Source organism: Hyla sarda, chromosome 2 (assembly GCF_029499605.1).
Source record: "Hyla sarda isolate aHylSar1 chromosome 2, aHylSar1.hap1, whole genome shotgun sequence".
Lineage (NCBI taxonomy): Eukaryota > Metazoa > Chordata > Amphibia > Anura > Hylidae > Hyla > Hyla sarda.
This window is the reverse complement of record NC_079190.1, coordinates 67,076,132-67,102,165: the sequence shown is the minus strand read 5'-3', so window position 1 is coordinate 67,102,165 and position 26,034 is coordinate 67,076,132. Positions and strand designations below refer to the sequence as shown.

At 43.7% G+C, this 26,034-nt stretch overlaps 1 protein-coding gene across 1 annotated transcript in view; it reads right to left on the bottom strand.

Annotated features, from left to right (window-relative positions):
• The window catches only part of FREM2 (FRAS1 related extracellular matrix 2), a 241,715-nt gene that overhangs the window by 138,251 nt on the left and 77,430 nt on the right, over positions 1-26,034 (bottom strand). Inside the window, exon 3 of the mRNA XM_056561961.1 lies at positions 429-575. Coding sequence (XP_056417936.1) covers positions 429-575 — 147 coding nt within the window. The remainder of the gene's footprint in view (positions 1-428; positions 576-26,034) is intronic.

The window sequence follows — 26,034 nt, the reverse complement described above, 5'->3', positions numbered from 1 at the left end:
AACAGAAAAAACTGTGAAAGGAGAAAAACTGCAGTTTCCACACAAAGGAAAAAAGCTAGAAAAAATGCTTTTTCCAGTACTCACCTGATATGCCTGGATTGCTTTCCGTTTTATATGCCTCCTTTAATGCGCCCCCCCCCCCCCCGCCCCCCCCCCCCGGCAGACACTAAACTCCCGTTCATGTTAGCTTGGGAGGATGACCTGCATGTTGCACTCTCATTGTCTCAATGGAGAGAATGTTGCACCACAGTTAGCAGAGGGAGTTGGCAGGTCTCATATGGTATACATCTACTGATAAATCTCCCCTTTACATAATAAAGTGCCACCAGCAACAAAATATTGTATTGTCATTGAAGATGATGAGAGTTATACTGTTATATACTGTTAAAGATGACGATTCCTATGATACAATCAGTGACATTACTTACTGACAAATGATGTTTCTCCCAAATATCCTCTACGCTTCAGGATAACTTCTAAATGCTTGGCATCTTCATTCACCAAATAGTACTCCTTCTCAATAGAGATCCATGCCCAGTTAAGACGAAAATGCTGATTCTTCAGTTTATTTCCTCCTGCAAATTACAAAGATACAGTTAATGTTTTGGTTTTCTTAAAAAGATTGTATTTTCGCCTACAGAAGGATGAACATAACATGCAGTTTTGGATCGGCACCAGTCATTGCCCATGTGCAACATATCTGCCTGCTTCTGAGATAAGACCTCAATGGCTGCAGCGGTGTCATATCTTGGCCCGTGAATAGCTAAGTGAGCAGGTCCTGCTCCTGATTAAGCAATACTAAAATTCCCAGAATGCATTGCTTTCCCTCAGCCAGCGCTCCTACCCTGCTTACTACCCTAACTCTTTAACACTCTTGCCAGTTCCCTGCCCAGAGCTGTTGCAGGGCATTTCAGTACACTGCAGACTATCGCTCTGAGGTCTGTAAATCTGCAGCATTTGCTGTATTCATTTCCTGTCTGCTCCTCGGCCTATGGAATTACTCAGTTCAAGGCAGAATGGAATAAACACGTCTCATTCTTTTCTAAATGTCTAAATAAAGATATATGTGTATGTGACAGAAAGATGGTGGTGACAACACTCAGGGGATGGGCCTTGAGCTTAGAGACAAGATCCAGCTAAGCCTACTGAGACTGATGCGTCATGTTGGGAAAGAATAGGAGGAGTAGAAAGTTGCTGAGACAACACCATACTGACTGAAAAGACTACCCAACTTCCTGTGAGAGGTATTTCAAGCCAGTATAATTTCTGATAACACTATATTAGTAAATGATATATCTTGGGGTGATAGTCTCTACATACACTGGCATTGTCTGATTAGGCAATGAGAAAGGTAATGTCCAGTTGTCAATTTACTAATATATTTCTAGATGAAATAACTGAGGATTAGCACAATGCAGAGGTTCTCCAGAATTGTCATTTCATGTTATCTAAGCAGACGTTTCAGGAGACGTGACAGGTGATGACGTGTAACTATGTAAACACCAATGCAGCACTGCTACAGAAAGACATTGCTTGCCTGGTGTTATAAATCACAAAATATTTCCATGTAATATCACTTTAAAATGTAAACTTTTGGACAGAAGAGCTTCCACTAATTCATCCTGGCCTAGTTCTCGGCCTGCTGACCATCACATAACCCTGTCCTCTGTGATCTCTGTAACGTAAAAGCTGCGTTCATAGATGAATGATGAAAAATAATCTGATCTGAGGACTTTGTCACACAAGAAATATCTTTTCTTTCATTGATCCTAATCAAGATTCTTAGTAGAAGGTGAGATGCGCTTCACTGCTCCCTTTATCTTCACCGGAAAGAGGATTTGTAGGGGCACGTCTAATGGAAAGAGGACGGGGGATTATCTGATCATGACATGTATCAGCTGCTGTGCCCTAAAGATCCAACAGAACCGGACGACTACCCCAAAAAATAAAATACTTTCCTTTAACTATGCAAAATCCTATACATAAGAACCTGCTTTGACATGTGAACATTTAACACCAAGAATATTCAGCCTTGCCAGCATTCGCTGCTTATAATAAAGTGGGTACATGAAAGATAATACCCAATTATTATTGTTCCAATCTGCTGACTGTTAGGCCCTGTCCACACTATGAAATTTCCAGGCGGATTTTGCTTACAACGTACAGTCTGCTTTTATACCATAATAACTATCCAGTGATGTCTACAGCTCTTAGCAACAAATACAGCTGACAGCTTCCTTTAAGGTTATGTTCACACAGCAGAATTTCCATGCAAAATTCAGAGGAAAGTTTGCTACATGAAGTTAAAGGGGTATTCCAGGAAAAAACTTTTTTTTTTTATATCAATTGGCTCCAGAAAGTTAAACAGAATTGTAAATTACTTACTATTAAAAAATCTTAATCATTTCAATAATTATCAGCTGCTGAAGTTGAGTTGTTCTTTTCTGTCTGGCAACAGTGCTCTCTGCTGACATCTCTGCTTGTCTCGGGAACTGCGCAGAGTAGAAGAGGTTTGCTATGGGGATTTACTTCTAAACTGGGCATTTCCCGAGACGCGTGTCATCAGAGAGCACTTAGACAGAAAAGAACAACTCAACTTCAGCAGCTCATAAGTACTGAAAGGATAAAGATAAGTAATTTACAAATCTGTTTAACTTTATGGAGCCAGTCGATTTAAAAAAAAAAGTTTTTTCCTGGATAACCCCTTTAACATTGTGGTGAGTGGAATTTCCGCTGTCCCATTCAGGCGTCAAATTTTCTGCAGTGGAAATTCTGCATTCTGGATTCTGTAAAAATATTGAACATTGAACCTGTTTTAGCAGAATTTCTCAGTAGAGTCCAATGAAGTCAATGGGACTCTGCATTCCTTTCAAAGTCTGTGTGTTGAGCGCAACAATATTCAGCATAAATTCAGCACAAATTCTACAAACATTTCACAAGGATTCAGCAAAACTGCAAAAAAGGGGAAGCACAAAAAATGTCACCGTGTGAACATAGCCTAAGGAATAGTTAAATAAGCCTAGAACACCACAGTGACTACTGTGCGCACAAGAGTCCTCGTAAAATTATGGGATATGGTGACCAACATGTTTCCGTATAGTTGAGAGGTCACTTTGTAAGGCGCACCCGGGGCTTGTCCATAATATAGACTGTTCCATTTGGTTGTATTGGTAAAGAAAAATTAGTTTAAAGGGGTACTCCACAGGAATTTTTTTTAAAATTTAAATCAACTGTTGCAAGAAAGTTAAACATATTTGTAAATTAGTTCTATTTAAGAATCTTAATCCTTCCAGTACTTATCAGCTGCTGTATGCACCACAGGAAGTACTTTTCGTTTTGAATTTCCTTTCTTTCTGACCACAGTGCTCTCTGCTGACACCTCTTTCCATTTTAGGAACTGTCCATAGTAGTAGTAAATCCCCATAGCAAACCTCTCCTGCTCTGGACAGTTCCTAAAATGGATAGAGGTGTCAGCAGAGAGCACTGTGGTCAGACAGAAAGGAAATTCAAAAAAGCAGCTGATAAGTACTGGAAGGATTAAGATTTTAATAGAAGTAATTTACAAATCTGTTTAACTTTCTGGCACCAGTTGATTAAAAAAAAAATGCTTTCCAGTGGAGTACCCCTTTAAGGGGAATGTTCACATCATGTTTTGGGCATCCAATGCACGAATACATCAGAAAAATCTCAAAACAGGATGCTGACGTATCCATGCTCGAACAAACACTTGGTTACTGACTTTTAAGTTTCTGATTTATTAGTATGCAAAGGAAGAGAATGTCCAGCGCTGACTCGTGAAAAAGGAACTTCTTTGTTGAAACATCATAGTTGCCATGGGAAACGACACGGATTCAAATAACGTGACGCGTTTCGTCCGAAACGCGTCACGTTATTTGAATCCGTGTCGTTTCCCATGGCAACTATGATGTTTCAATAAAGAAGTTCCTTTTTCACGAGTAAGCGCTGGACATTCTTTTCCTTTGCATACTATGTGGATGTGTCCAAATCTAGTCCGGACGCACATGCAGGAGTGAGCTGGAATACATTGCTTTATCTGATTTATTAGTATATGGGAAGTTTTGAGCTTTAGGGGTAAATCATTGTTGAAGGGGGTTTATCCAGGATTAGAAAAACAGAGCTGAATTCTTCCAAAAAACAGCACCACACTTATCCATAGGTTGTGTGTGGAAGTGCAACTGGACTCCATTCACAAACTAAAGACAGAGGTAGTGCTGTTTTTCTTATCCTGGATAACTACTTTATACCTAAAAATTTGATCGGGGAACAGCATGTTCAGATACAGCAACAAAGGTATGTTAAAGGGGTTATCCCCCATAAGGTGATTTTAGTATGTACCTGGCAGACAGTAATGGACATGCTTAGGAAGGATCTGCGCTTGTCTTGGGGCTAAATGGCTATGTCATGAGATTACCATAACACTGTGGCTAGCTGTTTGTGAACTAGTATTTCCTGTTTGACTTTTCTTTTTTTGAATACAAATCCCACATTTCCATTTTCCTCCCTCCCACACATCAACCACCCCACCCATTGAAACAAAAGACCTGTGATTTACAATCATGGTGCCTACAGCTGTTGCATTAGTTGCAGATTTATCCCTCCAACCATTGAAGCAGACAGTCATCAGCTGACTAGTTAGTCAGGTATTGGCCACATTGCAAGCTGGGAAAAATCTGAGACAACAGTCATTTTGTATGCTGTTACAAATAAATATTGGGGTGAAAATCACCAAAGAATTGTGAGAAAACCGTCACACACAGGTACAGACACTATATTATGAACTACACTAACTTTACAGCCCCTGTAGCATAGTCAAATAAAAAATAAAAAAAATCCTGGAATACCCCTTTAACACATAGGTATTCCCACAGCCAATCAATATATGATGAATTGTACAACACAAAAGCCAGCTCTGTTACCTCCGACAACCTCATCTCTCCATTGTCTGCTGTAGGACACAATCACTAGTACAGTAACACTACGCGGCAGATATAGCAGACATGTTTGGGCACTAAAACAATAAGAAGTGCAGTCATTTGTCACTAGGATCTACGCCCTACGTGTGTGGGGTTTTTTGACAAGCACCTGGCTCAGGACTCTATAAATACACCGCCTGCAGCTACAAGCACTTTGTTGTAAGACTGGATGTGCATTCTTAGAAAAAACCTCATGGCCTTAGGGCATACAGTCACACACCGCTGTAATTCCTCTAGTGGCGCCAGACTATTTCCTGTGCACTGTCAGATTACTGGATATGAAAACAAGGGCTGACGGCCTGGGTGACAATGTGAGACTATAGGGACATACCTGACAGCTGAAGAAAAGTGTGGAGAACAGGATTAAGTGGTGGACTGACAGGGACATGGCGGGGAATGAGCACAGGTTGTTCTGCTCCTAAACAAAAATCCACCATACTCAACACTAGAATGACAAATGCTTAAAGGGGTACTCCGGTGGAAAACTTTATTTATTTATTTTTTAATCAACTGGTGCTTCTATTAAAAATCTTAATCCTTCCAGTACTTATTAGCTGCTGAATACTAGAGTGGAAATTATTTTCTTTTTTAAACACAGAGCTGTCTGCTGACATCATGAGCACAGTGCTCTCTGCTGACATCTCTGTCCATTTTAGGAACTGTCCAGAGCAGCATATGTTTGCTATGGGGATTTTCTCCTACTCTGGACACTTCCTAAAATGGACAGAGATGTCAGCAGAGAGCACTGTGCTCATGATGTCAGCAGACAGCACTGTGGTCATGATGTCAGCAGATAGAACTGTGGTCATGATGTCAGCAGATAGCACTGTGGTCATGATGTCAGCAGATAGCACTGTGGTCATGATGTCAGCAGATAGCACTGTGGTCATGATGTCAGCAGATAGCACTGTGGTCATGATGTAAGCAGATAGCACTGTGGTCATGATGTAAGCAGATAGCACTGTGGTCATGATGTCAGCAGAGAGCACTGTGCTCATGATGTCAGCAGATAGCACTGTGGTCATGATGTCAGCAGATAGCACTGTGCTCATGATGTCAGCAGATAGCACTGTGGTCATGATGTCAGCAGATAGCACTGTGGTCATGATGTCAGCAGATAGCACTGTGGTCATGATGTAAGCAGATAGCACTGTGGTCATGATGTCAGCAGAGAGCACTGTGCTCGTGGTGTCAGCAGAGAGCACTGTGCTCATGATGTCAGCAGATAGCACTGTGGTCATGATGTCAGCAGATAGCACTGTGGTCATGATGTCAGCAGATAGCACTGTGGTCATGATGTCAGCAGATAGCACTGTGGTCATGATGTCAGGAGATAGCACTGTGGTCATGATGTCAGCAGATAGCACTGTGGTCATGATGTCAGCAGATAGCACTGTGGTCATGATGTCAGGAGATAGCACTGTGGTCATGATGTCAGCAGAAAGCTATGTGTTTCAAAAAGAAAATCATTTCTGCTGTAGTATTCAGCAGCAAATAATTACTGGAAGGATTAAGATTTTTAATAGAAGTAATTTACAAATCTGTTTAACTTTCTGGCACCAGTTGATTTAAAAAAAAAAAGTTTTTCACTGGAGTACCCCTAGGGCACAAAAACCCCTCCTTATAGCGCCAACTAAAACATTACTCTTATTAGTGTACACCGATTAAAATGAAAGGAAAATACTGTATATGGTGAGCAATATAAAATAAAACGATATTGCCAGAGGAAAATTAAGGGGTACTCGTCTGAAAAACATTCTTTTTTTTAATCAACTGGTGCCAGAAAGTTAAATAGATTTGTAAGTTATTTCTATTTAAAAATCTTAATCCTTCCAGTACTTATCAGCTTCTGTATTCTCCACAGGAAGTTCTTTTCTTTTTGAATTTCCTTTCTGTCTGACCACAGTGCTCTCTGCTGACATCTCTGTCCATGTCAGGAACTGTCCAGAGCAGGATAGGTTTGCTATGAGGATTTTCTCCTACTCTGGTAAGTTCCTAAAATGGACAGATGTGTCAGCAGAGAGCACTGTGGTCAGACAGAAAGGGAATTCAAAAAGAAAAGAACTTCCTCTGTGGTATACAACAGCTGAGAAGTACTGGAAGGATTAAGATTTTTAAATAGAAGTAATTTACAAATCTGTTTAACTTTCTGGCACCAGTTGATTTACAAAAAAAGTTTTCCAGTAGAGTACCCCTTTAACAATATTATGTATAAACGTGTATGATAGCACATATGACCAGGATACTGGATGTAAATGTTGCCACACTTGATATGAAAGCTGCAATACCTGGTGCCTGCAGTGCACCTGCCACCCTCTAGCAAGCTCCCCCCGACATGTTTCACTCTGTAGAGCTTCCTCAGAGCTCTGAGCTAATAGCTGTTCTAAAATACGTTGTTTGGTCTTTTAAGACTTTTGTTAGTGATGTCACAGGAGGGGGATAACACATTCAAATTCAATAAAAAACCTGAATGGTGAGATATCAATCCACTAACCAATCATGCGTCATAATCAGTCTAAGGCATCATCATTATGTCAGCCAATCACATCCACAATACCTGGTCCAATAGATTATGTTATAACTAGAGACAGTTCCTCCATGTTGTCATGATTGACATCTTATGGAGCCAATGTGGTGGTCATGGCTTGTTCACCCTATTATCATTTTATTAGCATTTTGTGACTACTTCAAAACCACAAAAAGATGCACTGCTTCTGCATTGTGTGACCTTATACTAAGTGTAAGGCCCCATGAGCAGTTGGCTTTATGTGGCAGCCATTGGATACAGGATTTTGCTGGCAAAATCATGTAACCACTCGCCAATGCATTTTGGCTACAAGCAACTGACCACTTGTCTATTCAGCTTCCATGCCCCATAAAATCCTAACGAAAAGTATCAGTGTTGCCCATGACATGTTCCAATAGAAAAATAAAAGCTGTGATCTGATGGCAATACCAACACTTTTTTTTTTTTTTTTGTAATTGCATATATCAACACATACATGATCTATCAGATCTAAGCTCATATTAGACCATATAAGGCTACCTTTGACCTTGTATCTTCACAAAAGGTTAAATGGCCTACAGGCTGTCCCCTTAGGCACCCAGGCCACATGATTGCCAGTCCCTTCCAGTCTATTCCATATTGTATATATTTCTGGCCCTCCTGTATATCATTTGTGTTAGTTTCCATTTATGCTCCAAGGCCTCAAAGCAATAAAATTAGGTATGGTCATATGGGGCAGTGTGTCCTCTAGGGCCCCTGGGGCTCCAGGTGCAACAGCACCCTCTGCACCACCTATAGTTACTTACACCCATGGAACGTAATTTGTTTCCAATTATGACGCTTCATTATATCATGATTATTAATGCCTTATAGCAGCAAAGACAGAGACAAGTCAACATCAGGAGAAAAAACATTAATCTTTCCGAGGAATTTTAGAGCTATTAAGTATTTTACGCTTGCTTTTCATGGTACTTTGGCAAAAGAACACATAAATACCACGCTCAAAGGTGGTGAAGAAATGCCACGTGTGCTCTTTTCCATCTCCTTTTAATCTATTTCAGATTAATTGCGCAGTGTAATTTTGACTACTTAATTTTTAATAATGCTTCTCCTTGTAAACTATTTTGCAGTTCATTGATGGTAGGTCAGTGTGAGAAACAAAAATCACAGCCAGGCTTAAATGGGCACTATTAAATGAGTACATCTTGGCAAAACATTAACCTTTCTAATATACTTCATAAAAAAAATGTATTTACTTTTTATAGAAATAATGGCTTATAAAAAAAACACCACTAGGGGTCCCCATACCATCCAGAACATAATCCAGTCTGGCAGAAGCATCATCTTTGTCCCAGCTGAAGCACAGACAGGGACAAAGTCCAGTAAGTGAGGGCGGGACTAGCACTCCTCTGTGCTCACTCCTGTCCTATCAGACTGCAGCATGAAAACAGAGAGTAGGGGGTTACAGAGCAGCCGGCAGTGATTAGCTGAAGAGGCCTAGCACAGCACAGCAGGGAGGAAGATGAACCATGCAGAGTGGGGGCACGCCCCTTCCAAAGCTCAGGATTCCAAACCAAGTGAGCAACATATAGAAGGTATTTGTGAGACGAATATTGGTGCTAGACACATCAAAATTAAATGTACTCTTTAAAGGAGTTGTTACTGGATTACAAAAGTACAGCTGCTTACTTTCAGATCCATGGACATGTCTGATATTGTATGTACATGAAAATGGGGGGCTCAATCCAATATAGAAGTACACTGGGTGCTACTCATTGAGAAAAACGTCAAATTCCAAAGAGAAAAAAACTACACTGAAATATAGTAGCACGCCATAAATGTAATACAAATATAATTGATCTTTATTGCACAATTAAATGACAGACATGTAAAAAACAGACACAAGGAAATTGTTAAAACAGTTAAAACTGGCCCATAAGAGCCAAAGCACAATTCAGAGGAGAGGCCATGAACCCCCTCCCCTGGAAAGAGGCACCGTCCCTTAGATGTTAAAGATAGTAAATACCGGGTACACTCCAGTCTACGCAAATTACCAATTATTTAGAAAATGTTAATAATGAAGGCCAAAGAAGTCCTAATAGAAACACCGAATACACAACAATCACTAAATATCAGGTATAAATGCAATATAAGATAATGCACAATACAGAATCAAGCCAAATACAGAATCACTGGGTACAAAATAATGCAATATAGAGAATATATGTACTAGATCATGCACAGATTAATTTAGCTATAGGTACAACATAAGACTACAAAAGTAAAGATACTCAAATAATGGTCAGGTAAAGGTAACTAATACAACCCAATGTGAGGCAAGCGTCCCAGACTTGAGTGTGTCCAAGAAGGTGGTGGTGGTACAATGGGGATGGGGCCACAAGGAACCCCACGCGTTCCATCACCTCCTGGAAACTTCCTCAGGGGTATTGTGCTTGTACCTGATATAAGTGCTCTTATATAAGTGCCCTAATTGATAGACATACCTTGCAGATGGAAATTACTGGCATACTGGCCAGCATACCAGTTGTCACGATGCCGGCTGGCAGGTAGTGGATCCTCTGTGCCAGAGAGGGATTGGCGTGGACCGTGCTAGTGGATCGGTTCTAAGTCACTACTGGTTTTCACCAGAGCCCGCCGCAAAGCGGGATGGTCTTGCTGCGGCGGTAGTGACCAGGTCGTATCCACTAGCAACGGCTCAACCTCTCTGACTGCTGAAGATAGGCGCGGTACAAGGGAGTAGACAGAAGCAAGGTCGGACGTAGCAGAAGGTCGGGGCAGGCAGCAAGAATCGTAGTCAGGGGCAACGGCAGGAGGTCTGGAACACAGGCTAGGAACACACAAGGAAACGCTTTCACTGGCACAATGGCAACAAGATCCGGCGAGGGAGTGAAGGGGAAGTGAGGTATAAATAGGGAGTGCACAGGTGAACACACTAATTGGAACCACTGCGCCAATCAGCGGCGCAGTGGCCCTTTAAATCGCAGAGACCCGGCGCGCGCGCGCCCTAGGGAGCGGGGCCGCGCGCGCCGGGACAGGACAGACGGAGAGCGAGTCAGGTACGGGAGCCGGGATGCGCATCGCGAGCGGGCGCTACCCGCATCGCGAATCGCATCCCGGCTGGAGACGGTATCGCAGCGCACCGGGTCAGTGGAGCTGCCCGGAGCGCTGCGGTAGCGAGAGAGAAGCGAGCGCTCCGGGGAGGAGCGGGGACCCGGAGCGCTCGGCGTAACAGTACCCCCCCCCCTTGGGTCTCCCCCTCTTCTTAGAGCCTGAGAACCTGAGGAGCAGACTTTTGTCTAGGATGTTGTCCTCAGGTTCCCAGGATCTCTCTTCAGGTCCACAGCCCTCCCAATCCACCAAAAAGAACTTTTTTCCTCTGACCGTCTTGGAGGCCAGTATCTCTTTCACTGAGAAAACGTCAGAAGAACCGGAGACAGGAGTGGGAGAAACTAATTTGGGAGAGAAACGGTTGATGATGAGTGGTTTAAGAAGAGAGACATGAAAGGCATTAGGAATACGGAGAGAAAGAGGAAGAAGAAGTTTGTAAGAGACAGGATTAATTTGGCACAAGACTTTGAAGGGACCAAGATAGCGTGGACCCAGTTTGTAACTGGGGACACGAAAGCGGACATATTTAGCGGAGAGCCATACCTTGTCTCCGGGAGCAAAAATGGGGGGAGCTCTTCTTTTCTTGTCGGCAAACTTTTTCATGCGAGATGAAGCCTGTAAAAGAGAAACTTGGGTCTCTTTCCATATGGTGGAAAGATCACGAGTCACTTCATCTACCGCGGGCAAACCAGAGGGCAAGGGAGTAGGGAGGGGGGGAAGAGGGTGACGGCCGTACACCACGAAAAATGGGGATTTGGAGGAAGATTCAGAGACTCTAAAGTTATACGAGAATTCGGCCCATGGTAGAAGATCTGCCCAATCATCCTGGCGGGAGGAAACAAAATGTCGTAAATAATCACCCAAGACCTGGTTAATTCTTTCTACTTGTCCATTGGATTGAGGATGATATGCAGAAGAAAAGTTTAATTTAATCTTGAGTTGTTTACAGAGAGCCCTCCAGAATTTTGACACGAATTGGACGCCTCTATCCGAGACTATTTGTGTGGGCAACCCGTGAAGACGAAAAATGTGTACAAAAAATTGTTTAGCCAACTGAGGCGCTGAAGGAAGACCAGGAAGAGGGATGAAATGTGCCATCTTGGAGAATCGATCAACGACCACCCAAACAACAGTGTTGCCACGGGATGGGGGTAGGTCTGTAATAAAATCCATACCAATCAGAGACCAAGGCTGTTCGGGGACAGGCAGAGGATGAAGAAAACCAGCGGGCTTCTGGCGAGGAGTCTTATCCCGAGCACAGACAGTGCAGGCTCGCACAAAGTCCACGACATCCGTCTCCAGAGTCGGCCACCAATAGAAGCGAGAGATGAGTTGCACAGATTTCTTGATGCCTGTATGACCTGCGAGATGGGAGGAGTGACCCCATTTGAGGATTCCGAGGCGTTGGCGTGGAGAGACGAAGGTCTTTCCTGGAGGAGTTTGCCTGATGGAGGCTGGAGAAGTGGAGATCAGGCAGTCAGGAGGAATGATGTGTTGCGGAGAGAGTTCGACTTCCGAGGCATCCGAGGAACGAGAGAGAGCATCGGCCCTAATGTTCTTATCGGCAGGCCGAAAGTGAATTTCAAAATTAAATCGGGCAAAGAACAGAGACCACCTGGCCTGGCGAGGATTCAGCCGTTGGGCAGACTGGAGATAGGAGAGGTTCTTGTGATCGGTGTAAATAATAACAGGAAATCTTGATCCCTCCAGCAGATGCCTCCATTCCTCAAGTGCTAATTTAATGGCTAGAAGCTCTCGATCCCCGATGGAGTAGTTCCTCTCCGCCGGAGAGAAGGTCCTAGAAAAAAAACCACAAGTAACAGCATGCCCGGAAGAATTTTTTTGTAGAAGGACCGCTCCAGCTCCTACAGAGGAGGCATCAACCTCCAATAGGAAGGGTTTAGATGGGTCAGGTCTGGAGAGCACGGGAGCCGAAGAAAAGGCAGACTTGAGCCGTTTAAAGGCGTCTTCCGCTTGAGGAGGCCAAGACTTGGGATTGGCATTTTTTTTGGTTAAAGCCACGATAGGGGCCACAACGGTAGAAAAATGTGGAATAAATTGCCTGTAATAATTGGCGAACCCCAAAAAACGTTGGATAGCACGGAGTCCGGAGGGGCGTGGCCAATCTAAGACGGCAGAGAGTTTGTCTGGATCCATTTGTAGTCCCTGGCCAGAGACCAAGTATCCTAGGAAAGGAAGAGATTGGCATTCAAACAGACATTTCTCTATCTTGGCATAAAGTTGATTGTCACGAAGTCTCTGAAGAACCATACGGACATGCTGGCGGTGTTCTTCTAGATTGGCAGAAAAAATCAGGATATCGTCCAGATATACAACAACACAGGAGTATAAGAGATCACGAAAAATTTCATTAACAAAGTCTTGGAAGACGGCAGGGGCGTTGCACAGGCCAAAGGGCATGACCAGATACTCAAAGTGTCCATCTCTAGTGTTAAATGCCGTTTTCCATTCATCCCCCTCTCTGATGCGGATGAGATTATAAGCACCTCTTAAGTCCAGTTTGGTAAAGATGTGGGCACCTTGGAGGCGATCAAAGAGTTCAGAGATGAGGGGTAGAGGGTAGCGGTTCTTTATCGTGATTTTATTAAGACCGCGGTAGTCAATGCAAGGGCGTAGAGAGCCATCTTTTTTGGACACAAAGAAAAATCCGGCTCCGGCAGGAGAGGAGGATTTACGGATAAAGCCTTTTTTTAAATTTTCCTGGATGTACTCCGACATAGCAAGAGTCTCTGGGGCGGACAGAGGATAGATTCTGCCCCGGGGTGGAGTAGTGCCCGGGAGGAGGTCAATAGGACAATCATAAGGCCTGTGAGGAGGTAGAGTCTCAGCTTGTTTTTTGCAAAAAACATCCGCAAAGTCCATATAGGCCTTAGGGAGACCGGTTACAGGGGGAACCACAGAGTCACGGCAAGGGGTACTGGGAACCGGTTTTAGGCAGTTCTTGAAACAAGAGGGCCCCCAACTCTTGATCTCCCCAGTGGACCAATCCAGGGTTGGGGAATGGAGTTGAAGCCAGGGTAGTCCAAGGAGGATTTCGGAAGTGCAATTGGGGAGGACCAAAAATTCAATCTTCTCGTGATGAGGTCCGATGCACATTAGAAGGGGCTCCGTGCGGAAACGTATGGAACAATCCAATCTTTCATTGTTTACACAATTGATGTAGAGGGGTCTGGCGAGACTGGTCACTGGGATGTTGAACCTGTTGACGAGAGAGGCCAAAATAAAATTTCCTGCAGATCCGGAATCCAAGAAGGCCATAGTAGAGAAGGAGAAGGCAGAGGCAGATATCCGCACAGGCACAGTAAGACGTGGAGAAGCAGAGTAGACATCAAGGACTGTCTCACCTTTGTGCGGAGTCAGCGTACGTCTTTCCAGGCGGGGAGGACGGATAGGACAATCCTTCAGGAAGTGTTCGGTACTGGCACAGTACAGACAGAGATTCTCCATGCGGCGTCGTGTCCTCTCTTGAGGTGTCAGGCGAGACCGGTCGACCTGCATAGCCTCCACGGCGGGAGGCACAGAAACGGATTGCAGGGGACCAGAGGAGAGAGGAGCCGGGGAGAAAAAACGTCTTGTGCGAACAAAGTCCATATCCTGGCGGAGCTCCTGACGCCTTTCGGAAAAACGCATGTCAATGCGAGTGGCAAGATGGATGAGTTCATGTAGGTTAGCAGGGATTTCTCGTGCGGCCAGAACATCTTTAATGTTGCTGGATAGGCCTTTTTTAAAGGTCGCGCAGAGGGCCTCATTATTCCAGGATAATTCTGAAGCAAGAGTACGGAATTGTACGGCGTACTCGCCAACGGAAGAATTACCCTGGACCAGGTTCAACAGGGCAGTCTCAGCAGAAGAGGCTCGGGCAGGTTCCTCAAAGACACTTCGAATTTCTGAGAAGAAGGAGTGTATAGAGGCAGTGACGGGGTCATTGCGGTCCCAGAGCGGTGTGGCCCATGACAGAGCTTTTCCAGACAGAAGGCTGACTACGAAAGCCACCTTAGACCTCTCAGTAGGGAACTGGTCCGACATCATCTCCAAGTGCAGGGAACATTGGGAAAGAAAGCCACGGCAGAATTTAGAGTCCCCATCAAATTTATCCGGCAAGGATAGTCGTAGACCAGAAGCGGCCACTCGCTGCGGAGGAGGTGCAGGAGCTGGCGGAGGAGATGATTGCTGAAGCTGTGGTAGTAGCTGCTGTAGCATCACGGTCAGTTGAGACAGCTGTTGGCCTTGTTGCGCTATCTGTTGTGACTGCTGGGCGACCACCGTGGTGAGGTCGGCGACAACTGGCAGAGGAACTTCAGCGGGATCCATGGCCGGATCTACTGTCACGATGCCGGCTGGCAGGTAGTGGATCCTCTGTGCCAGAGAGGGATTGGCGTGGACCGTGCTAGTGGATCGGTTCTAAGTCACTACTGGTTTTCACCAGAGCCCGCCGCAAAGCGGGATGGTCTTGCTGCGGCGGTAGTGACCAGGTCGTATCCACTAGCAACGGCTCAACCTCTCTGACTGCTGAAGATAGGCGCGGTACAAGGGAGTAGACAGAAGCAAGGTCGGACGTAGCAGAAGGTCGGGGCAGGCAGCAAGAATCGTAGTCAGGGGCAACGGCAGGAGGTCTGGAACACAGGCTAGGAACACACAAGGAAACGCTTTCACTGGCACAATGGCAACAAGATCCGGCGAGGGAGTGAAGGGGAAGTGAGGTATAAATAGGGAGTGCACAGGTGAACACACTAATTGGAACCACTGCGCCAATCAGCGGCGCAGTGGCCCTTTAAATCGCAGAGACCCGGCGCGCGCGCGCCCTAGGGAGCGGGGCCGCGCGCGCCGGGACAGGACAGACGGAGAGCGAGTCAGGTACGGGAGCCGGGATGCGCATCGCGAGCGGGCGCTACCCGCATCGCGAATCGCATCCCGGCTGGAGACGGTATCGCAGCGCACCGGGTCAGTGGAGCTGCCCGGAGCGCTGCGGTAGCGAGAGAGAAGCGAGCGCTCCGGGGAGGAGCGGGGACCCGGAGCGCTCGGCGTAACACCAGTATTTTCCATCTGCAAGGTATGTCTATCTATACTGCAAATCTACAACTCCCAGCATGCCCGGACAGCCGATGGCATCTTCTAGTCCAGTGGCCCCCAAAAAGTGGACTGTCAGCTTTTGCGAAAGCAAAACTCCCAGCATGCCCGGACAGCCAACATGCTGGAGTTGTGGTTTTGCAAAACTGGCAGTCCACTTTTTGGGGACCACTGGACTAGAAGATGCTCCCACAGGCCCAAGTTCGGACCAAATAAACAACAAAAGAACACCTTGGTATTGAGTGCAGAATGACAGGGGAACACTTGATTTTTTTTTTTTATTAATAAGTCTGAATATTTTGTCAATTAACCAGATTGTCAATGAATAAAATCCCAGCATGCTCAGGCGGTTATGGAATAGACAACACGGTGTATGTGTGCACAGGCTCAGATGCTTTCTTGGCTGCTGTTTAGTTCTTACTGTATTTTGTCACTTGTTCTGACAGCCTAATCCCAGCTTTAGTCACATCTCACCAGAGTATTAGGGAAGGTATACAATATGCTACCTGCCCTCAGTACCAACAAGTGATTTCATGAAGTATTTACAAAGCTTGGCACTTAGGAGGCTAAAAAACACCGCAGCAAAACAATAATGTGACTAAAAGCTAATCTAAGGTGTGGAATGAAGGATGCAGACAACTTATTGGGGCCTTTATGTGCCAAGGATTAATGTTGACAAGAAGATATGGTTACAAGATATCAAAAAGCATTTCCCTTACGTGATACCATCAGCACAGATAAGGTTAACTCTGCCCCTTTTTCCTGTGGACTGGTAGGACGGCGGGGAATATTTTACGAGCTTAAGAAGTAATTTAGCAATTAGACCCTATATAAATTGTGTTTATTTCTATCCTCCTGGACAGTGGGATGGCGGTGATAGACTCCTAGAGATCATGGAGGGGGTTTGTTCTCACTCCTCCTTCCGCTGTTCAGCCCCAGATGCGGTCTCTGCTCGGCTTGGCTGTTTTTTCTGCTAAAGTAGTGGCATCCTGGCTGCTCTGTACAACCGCCATCATCACGTCACTTCCGGCTACATGGCTCTGGTTGGAGCTCTTCCTCTCTCTCTCTCTCGTGTCATTTCTGCATGAGTTTCTATTTACTGAGCTGGCATTATCGTTACCCTTTCTCTCCCAAACGTAGGGAAAAGAGGGGAGTTTTACCCTTTACGGGTAGGGTAACAGCGTATTTCACGCTACGGATGTGCCGACGGCAGTCACCATGCAGAGCAAGCTCACGTCTGTTGCCAGGTAGCTCTGTGTGTCCGCTCACAGCGGCGGATTTCTACAGCGGGAAATCCACCTGCAGTCCCTTGGTAACTGTTGTTGGTGCATCCGCATTGTGAAATATGCTGTGGATGAACCCCGTGTGACCCTGGCCTAAGGGTAGGGACACGCACAGCACATATGCAGCATACTTCACGCTGCGAGAAATCTGCCAGGTGGCGGGAAATATGCTACATATGCTAGAAGCAGACACACAGCGCATTCCCCATAGCAGCACTGTGTGTGCAGTTAGGTTTATAGGGCAGGACACACATCACAGTTATGTGGGTGCGCTTGGCCTGCCTCTGAACCTCACTGCACACACAGGGCTGTGGCGGGGAAAGCCCTGTGTGTCTGCTCCTATTGGATATGAAGTGTATTTCCCCACTGCCCTGCAGATATCTCACAGGGAAAAATATGCTGTATATGCACTGTGTGTGACCCTACCCTTAAAGTGTAAAATCTGTATCAGGCAGCATTTGGGTTAGCTCCGCCCCTTGGGGTTGAAGCTTCAATACATTTACAACCTGCTTATTAGGCTGGCTGGCACTCCTGTCTGGCCTCTATGCTCACATTCTTTTGGAGATAGCACTTAGAGTCCAGTATATCTTTCATTGCTGTTTCTGCATCCTTTTTGGTTGATCTTTTCTTCTCATACTGTATCTTTTGGCATATTTATTCCTTATTTTGCTGGTATGATGTCCTGCTGCTTGGGTCTTTCTTGCAATCATTTCTAGTGAAACAAACCTTTAACTTTGTTTTCCAGATAATGGCATCGCCCAGGGAAGGGTCTGCCAGGGGTTTGGTGGGCAGGAAATCTCCCACTAAGGCCCCTTTTACATACGTTAATCATCAGTTTTCTTTTCCCTCCGGTGCTGCAAAAATGCGCCGGAGGGAAAATGAAGCCAGAACTGATCCCATTAATTTGAATAGGACCATTCACAATCATCCGGTGTCTTAAGTTTAGATGCCTGATGATTGGACTCGCCAGTCCAGCACAGACAGAGGATCGCATCTTGCTGCATTCCTCCATTCGGCGATCACAAACAATGGACACCGGATGATGCACAACTGATGCCAACTGATGCACTTCTGGCATCAGTTGGTGCATCAGTAGTGGCCATTTTCACCCAGTTTCAGATTCCGGATATATGTAAATATAAGAGAAAACATATGGCCAGATTTTATGCATACACAGGAAAATAGGGGTTAAAATTAGCAATACTGAGGAACATGGGGGAGATTTATCAAAACCTGCAGAGAAAAAAGTTGACCAGTTGCCCATAACAACCATTCAAATTGCTTCTTTTATTTTTATGAAGGCTCTGAAAAGTGAAAGAAGTGATCTGACTGGTTGCCATGGTCAACTGCACCACTTTTCCTCTGCACAGGTTTTAATAACTCTACCCTCCATGACTTTACGATAGTTTTCAGTAGATGTATTTGTCAGTTCCCTTACTGACCCATTCTCTTCATATAGGCAGAGAAGACCTACACACAGGTGTACAGCACACCTGCATTGTTTTTTATTCTCATCTTAAATATATAACGTTGAAGCATAAATTTCACGAACGACCAGGACACTGTTCCTTATGACTATTCCAAGCCATTTCTATCCCGGGGCTGTGTGCTTTCAGCTGTCAAGAAGATATACACCAAGTTTTCATACACCTCTATAACTTATTCACTGCATTGTCTTCACTGTCCAAGGACATCGTAATTTCCTCAAAATTGATAGTGTGTGATATTATCTAGCTACACAAAGAATTATGGTCCGGTTGACTGTAATTTATTGCAGTCTCTGAAGATGTCTATGTGCACATAACAAGGCAGGATCACTGACAATATTGTATTATAAATCACTCGGGAAAATGTCTGCCTTTTCCACTTTGACCAATATCCTCAATACCATCTGTTCACCCTTAGGGGAAAAAAAGACTATGGGTAAAACTGATCGGCTTTGTAAGAAATCGGAGGAACACAGAGGTGCAGTGGGGCCCATAGACTTTACTGGTGCTTTAATATAAATCTGAATGGCATTGAGTAATAATCTGGTTGGGTTAACACATAGTATTTGGTGAGTATGTTTAGCACAAACAGGAGTGTGTCCAATACACTGAAAAAGGGACAACATTTTCTGTCATTGTTTTTCTCTGCGTCATTTCTGTTTTGGCTAAAAATACTGACCAAATTGTACATTACTGTTATGTTGTCTGTATGCCGTAAAATATTTCTGAAATCAGAGATATGCAAATTAGGCTTTGGAGCCCACTAGGGGTTCTTATCGACTGCAAGATTACAAGGGAGAGTTGGGGGTTATTGTACAGCCTAGTGGCTGTCCATCAGGGGGTAGAGGAGGTGACCAGCGTAAAGAGTAGAGAGACTATTAAAAAAAGAAAGAAAACAAAAACACTTCAAAATAGCGCACACCAAATAATGACTTTTCTTCTAGTTTAGAGTGGAGTGACTGACTAAAGTGTGTTGGGCTCTAGCAGTCAAAGGGAACACCCAGTGTTTGCCTTAAAGAGTACCTGTCATCAACTAAACTGTCCCTAATCCCCCCCACACACACACATCTGTCCCTGACTCTCACTGACACTATCCCTGCAGGTTTTTTTGTTTTGTTAAAACAGCTTCTAAATACCTTATCTTTGCTGCTTATTCATCGGCCATGTGTGAGAGAGGAAGGGGGAGTGGCCTGGCAGGTGCGGCATCATCTGAAGCCGGCCTGGGCTTACTTCCACCCTTCTTTCTCTATGCTGTGACCCCTCTCGAGAGCACTGTATAGAGGCTCTGCACACTGCACGGCCGGCAGCTGCTGAGTCTCCTCCTCTCAGGCACTGCACTTGCCATACAGAGAGAAGGAACTGGCCGGCCACGTCAGGAGCTGTGCTGCAGGCACAGAGCTTGCTCCCGTCTGAGCGATGTACTCGTCACGTGTCCCAGCTGCAGTATGAGATTTCGGACTCATGCCAGGCAAGCATGAGTCTGAAATCTATAAGAGACTTGCGGCCGGGACATGTAGTGAGACCCCTGTAGTAGTGTAGTGGCCAGTTTTTCAAAATGAAATAAAAAATATATATATATTTTTTTAATATATGCTATTAGAAAGTTGGTGGAAATACATTCATTTACAAAATATCAAAACTTTTTTTGATGACAGGTACACTTTAAATTCTGATATCTCACCACTGGAGGGGTCAATTAACTAATGAGCAGTATGTATCAATCTAGGGTCAAAAGCTCTATACTGCCAATCCCTTACTTTATACCCTAAAACCTACTGATTAATGTATCTTTTTCATTTTTGCTTTATATAGCAATACATTTTTGTATTTCCTCAGAAACATCACAACCAATATGTTTAAATAGCAATTTTTTTTTTGCTAAAAAGATGCACATTGATAAATATAGTGGGACTTCTTTATGTCTTCAGTTATGGAGGCATTACTTATGTGCATTAGAAGAAGGAAAATATTTGAAGCTCTGTACTTCCCTCTACAACCAGGTAAAGCAAACCCCTCATCACTACCTGAACCATGAGCCATTGGGGTGGACGCTGTGGCTTCTGTCTGCTCTGATTGATAGATCGCCCACAATACTCAAATATCTAAGGGGGGAACAGCCAAAATGACTTATGGTTGCATTGAGGTGATGAAAAGTTCCCTTTTAGGCCATATTCGCATGGCCCAAAATAAGCAGAATTTTTTTCTGGGTGGGCATTAGGCACTTTGAATGTTCTGGCAGGCACTAAAACTGCTCGAAAATGTGCCAACTAAGCAATGCATGTCTATTCTTTCTGCAGACACTGGAATCGGGATTTCCGTGGCAGAAACATCTGCTGAGAGAATTTTGACGAGTGCACAGTGCAGAAGAACCCCATTGAATTCAATGAGACTTCGCTGCAGCGGAATTTCCATGCAGAATATTCCCACAGAATTCTGCTTGGAAATTCCGCCATATGAACATAGCCTAAGACGTTACCAAAGGAATGCTTCTAAAACCACACGACTGGCTTCATTTGTGAGGTGCCCCCCAGTTCTTGACTCCCAGCTGTTCTAGATTTAGGACCAGTACTATTGTCCTTTTATCATAGTTTGTTTATCCAGGACAAAAATTATTTTATGTAATCTGGTACAGGAAGTGACAAGCTTACTTCCATGTCTTGGCATAAGCATGGAGAAGGTAGGCTCATAGAGACTGGGACTGGTAATGAGAACATTGTGGCTGGTTCGGTAGACACTACGGCTAGCATTCTACATGTCCCCTTTGGCATGGATGGTGACTGCTATTGATGTTCAGGTGAAATATATTAGGCCCTAAATTAGAAGTTCTAAAACGCCTCTTATTTTAATTCCCAGAGGGAAATGTGATGACAGATCTTCTATAACAGTGGTCTCCAAACTGTGGACCTCCAGATGATGCAAAACTACAACTCCTAGCATGAATTATAGAATATATGTATTTCTTGACTAAAAAAATATAACCATTAATGATCTGATTATAGTCAATGCGTCTGCTTATCCACAAAGCCGACACTGTTGGACCCTCTGTATAAAGTCAATTAGGAAACAGACTGTTCTATTTTTTGTCTTGGATATAACAAATGGCAATTAATTGGGACCCCGGCTCACAGTTCACAGGCTTCACGCTCGTATGCATTGAGAAGACACAAAAAAAGGTTCCTTCAACTTTTGTTGTGGAAACTATGTGGCTGAACTAGGTCATACAGTCAACAATGCTTTCTAGGCAAGATTTCGGAATTCCCATGATCTTGGCTTAGAGCTGTAGAACAGCTAAAGAGGAAAAAAAACACAATTCAGGGACCTACAGTTCATAACCAAAAACAATATAAAAAAAAGATGAAAGCGTGCCAATATTTAGAATTAACAAGCACTGTACTTCACCATTATTATAAAATAGATGAGTAAAAAAAATCACAGGAACTTATTTTACTGTAATATGGTTGAATAGGAGCAAAGCATTTGGCTTGTTATCCAAGGTAAGGGCATCATATCTGTCTACAGACCTATTCTTAAAATAATGGTACAGAGGAAAAGCAGGAATTCTGTATCCACTTTGAGCCCTGCCCTGTTGGTCCCAATCCTACAAACTGATATACTGCTATGGTGCCGGTATAAGGTGGGTACTGGATCTATGCCCATGTACTCACCAGTGGGACTGGGCTGTGCGCTGGCAGATGACCAAGTTACTGTAATGACCTGAATCAGGGATAACTCTGCTACTGTAGATTAGGGTCACTGTTTTATTATATGGAATTAGAGGCATAACATGTAGCTTCAGGGCCCCAATGCAATATCTATCTTTGGGCCTCCTTAGGCACCAGGGATCTGGTGCAACTGCTACCTCCGCACCCCCTTTAGATACGCACAAGGGTCCTACAAGACACCATGGATGCTAGTGCTGGCAAAGTCTCACCCAACAGTGATGTCCCACCACCTCCACCCCTACACCATTTCGGAACCTATCCTTTCTCAACGGACCACTTGTCAACTTTACCAGCACTAGCTCCGCCGCGTAGCTGCTTTGTCAACTGTAGAAACTCATGGCAGTGTGACTATATATGTAGCTTATCGCTGTGTATGCATTGGCCACCTTTAGGTCTATTGTGACTGGCCATACATTGTAATGTTTGCACATATGAGCCAATACTTATTGTGTTTGAATTATATAATGATTAATTAATATATGCTGTATAAAATTGTGGTTATATATCTAAAAATATACCAGCCTGCATTGCTATTGTGTGCACATGCATCATAAAAACTCTTTCAAACAAATGTTTTTGTATTTTATTAAGATCTCATAAAATGTATATATTTATTTTTGAGGTTTATTTGAACTCAGTTTTTCTGCTATGATATATGTGTATATATATATATATATATATATATATATATATATGCAATGGATAAAGGCAGCACACCACGATGATATAATCCAAAACTGTGAATTTATTCCATGATGTATAAAACAATGTTTTATACATCATGGAATAAATTCACAGTTTTGGATTATATCATCGTGGTGTGCTGCCTTTATCCATTGCATATTTAGTAAGAACCGGAGCACCGAGGCTCAACAGGCTTGCACCCATTCCACTTATCTGGATGTGCTGCTTTTTATGAACTTTCTATATATATATATATATATATATATATATATATATATATATATATATTGCATATTTGTAATGCAAAGCAAAACTGCTTAGAAAAGCCCAGAAAGGTAACAGCTACTGTAGGTAGAAACATTTTACCTTCCAGCTGTGATAGGAGATTGAACACGTTGTCCTTCTTAAGGATCAGGGTAATTGTGTTTACTTAGAAGGGTGAGAGGGGCCCGGTTCATTACAAAGCATTGCAGACCCCTGTGGCCATGAGGGGATTAGTGATTGACCTCACAAGTCATGCTGATGCTTTGATACTTTGATTCTTCTATGTGTTTTATAGACCGTGTTATGTGGTTCTTTATTACAATGTGGACTCCTAAATGTCCATTTGTCATATCACAGCCCTAATGCTTATTTTCCCATAGGTAGAAGTTGTATTCCTGGAGGTCGTATAGAAAACAATAGTAGCAGAACTGTGCAATTGTTTGAGAACAAAATAAATATATATATTTGGAGGGCACTGCTCTGTTCCTTATTGTATTTTTATATTAAATATCGGAGTATGGTTAGCGGTATCAGTGGCCGTAGCTGTTCAAATAATTTTACACTGTCGTGGTGCTGAGTGTCAAAGTATACTAGTATTCGTGTACAATAACGAAGAGAGAGTTCACTCTCACTCACCGGTCCTGTGGTAGTCTGTGTTTCGGATGTTTCCGTAGTGCTGGGAGACGACTGGATGAGGGTCCTCTGAGCACCCTCATCCAGTTGTCTCCCAGCACTACGGAAACATCCGAAACACAGACTTGGAGGGGCAAGCTGTGCATAACTAGCTTGCCCCCTGACTGGTGAGCAGTAAGAGGTTAAGAAATATACAGGAAAGGTTTTTAGCCCCCTCTCCCGCCTTGCCAGTGGCTATAGTGGTATGTCCCATGGGTGGGGAGGAAGAAGTGCACCAATCAGGGGTTTAATAGTTTCCCGAGCTTTCAGGGGCCCTCCCCTGGGTATTTATAGCTGTGGTGCCTCCCTTCCCCCCCTCAATCTGCCCAAAACCCAGAGTTTTGCCCTCCCTCCTTCCCTTTTTTGTATCTCTGTTTATTGTAAGTCATAGCTTGGCGGTAAGAAGACGGTGAAAGCGGGGTCAACCCGGGGTAGACCTCCACACAGGATGGTGTAGCAGCACCTCTCGGGTTGGTAAGAAGCCAATCGGTGTCTTTGTTACAGTTAAATTGTTATTTATATAAGTAATATTATAAATAAAGCTGTGGCCAATTCCCACCCACGGAAAAGTTAAATTGTTGATGTGTCAGTTATTATTTAATTATTTATTGTAGTAAGGTGGAGGAGTAGTTATTGCCTGCTAGGATGTAATTGGGTCTCAACAGTCTCCACAGGACCGGTGAGTGCAAGTGAACTCTCTCTTCTTTAATATATATATATATATATATATATATATTGCTATGACAATAGGCACTACTGCTGAACACCTGCTCCCCTTATATTTTCTGCATTGTGTAGATACAGTACTCCAGCATTGGTGCTTGATAAAGACCTTATTGTTAGGTCGAAACGTTGCATCATTCTGTATGTATTGGGATCAATAAACCACCTTCTTTGAATTTGGACACCAATACCGGAGTGCCGTCTTCCATTTCTTCTATTTGGTACTCCAGCATTCTTTACTAGAGTCATAGAATCGGATTGAAAGGAAATGTCATTGCTCGGATAACATGTGTTTAAACCAAATCCAATGAGGCTTCATTCACCATCAGCGTTGTGCGTTCGGAGGTGAAGACGAGCTTTCATCAGACAACCATGGTCACATAAGTAAATCCGCAGATTAAAACTTCAGCGTTGAATGGGCACAAGTTATGTAATTCCTTTCTTTGTGGCTGTTTACACCTGACCCTATCTATCTAGGATTGTTGATGGCTCACATACTTTTATCACATGGCTCAGAGCCTTGGCATGTACGAATATGAAACTGCAGATGAAAATATGTACGGTACATAGAATACATTTTATCAGCTTTAGCCCTAGGACAGCTGCCATGCTAAAGATTCCAGTAAATGCCCAGATGCTAAATGTATGCATTTGTAACACAATAAAACAAATACAAATATTTTATTTTATATATATATGTATATATATATATATATATATATACATAAAGGAAAATTCGTGAACTTTAAAGGAATGAAATGGTGCTGAGCCAAAATACTTCACACAACCGATTGACAAAAGTGGCACTATTTTTCAAAGAAATCCCGTACACCATCTTTAAATGGAACCTATCATCTTATTAATGATGCTTAGTCTTGGCGGTCCCCACAAGCTTTTCCCCACAGTGCCATCCTTGACTAATAGATTTCTTTACCCCCCTATACCCACATAGGGTGGGGAGAAGCCAGTAGGCATGATCCCCCTATAACCAAGGCCAAGAGGGTGGGGAGAAGCCAGTAGGCATGATCCCAAGGACTCATGGACAAGCTGCCCCATTACAAGTCCAAAATGAGTAGAATGCCACTCATTTTTAGGAGCATCTACATAGTTGAACTATTGTGATTGAAAAGCCAATGGACGATGAAACATGAACATTTTTTGTGGCTGTGTATTGAATTACTCTTACTTATTCATCTGTTGATCACCAGTTCTTTACATAGGGAAATAATCTTCCCATTTGGCCTATCAAAAAAGCCCTCAAACTGGTCGTATACATTAAATAAGTGGTGAGATCACCCAACAATCTGATGTGTAAGGGCCCTTACAAACTTTTCACCGATGGTAGATATTAGTGGAAATAATGAACGACATTAGAGGTGTCTGGCAACAGCTTACCCCCCCTACCTTACTGAAAACACATGCAGGTTCGATCTCGCCAAGAATGCATGTGTATGAGGGTGTCGGAAGAGATAGCGACTGGCC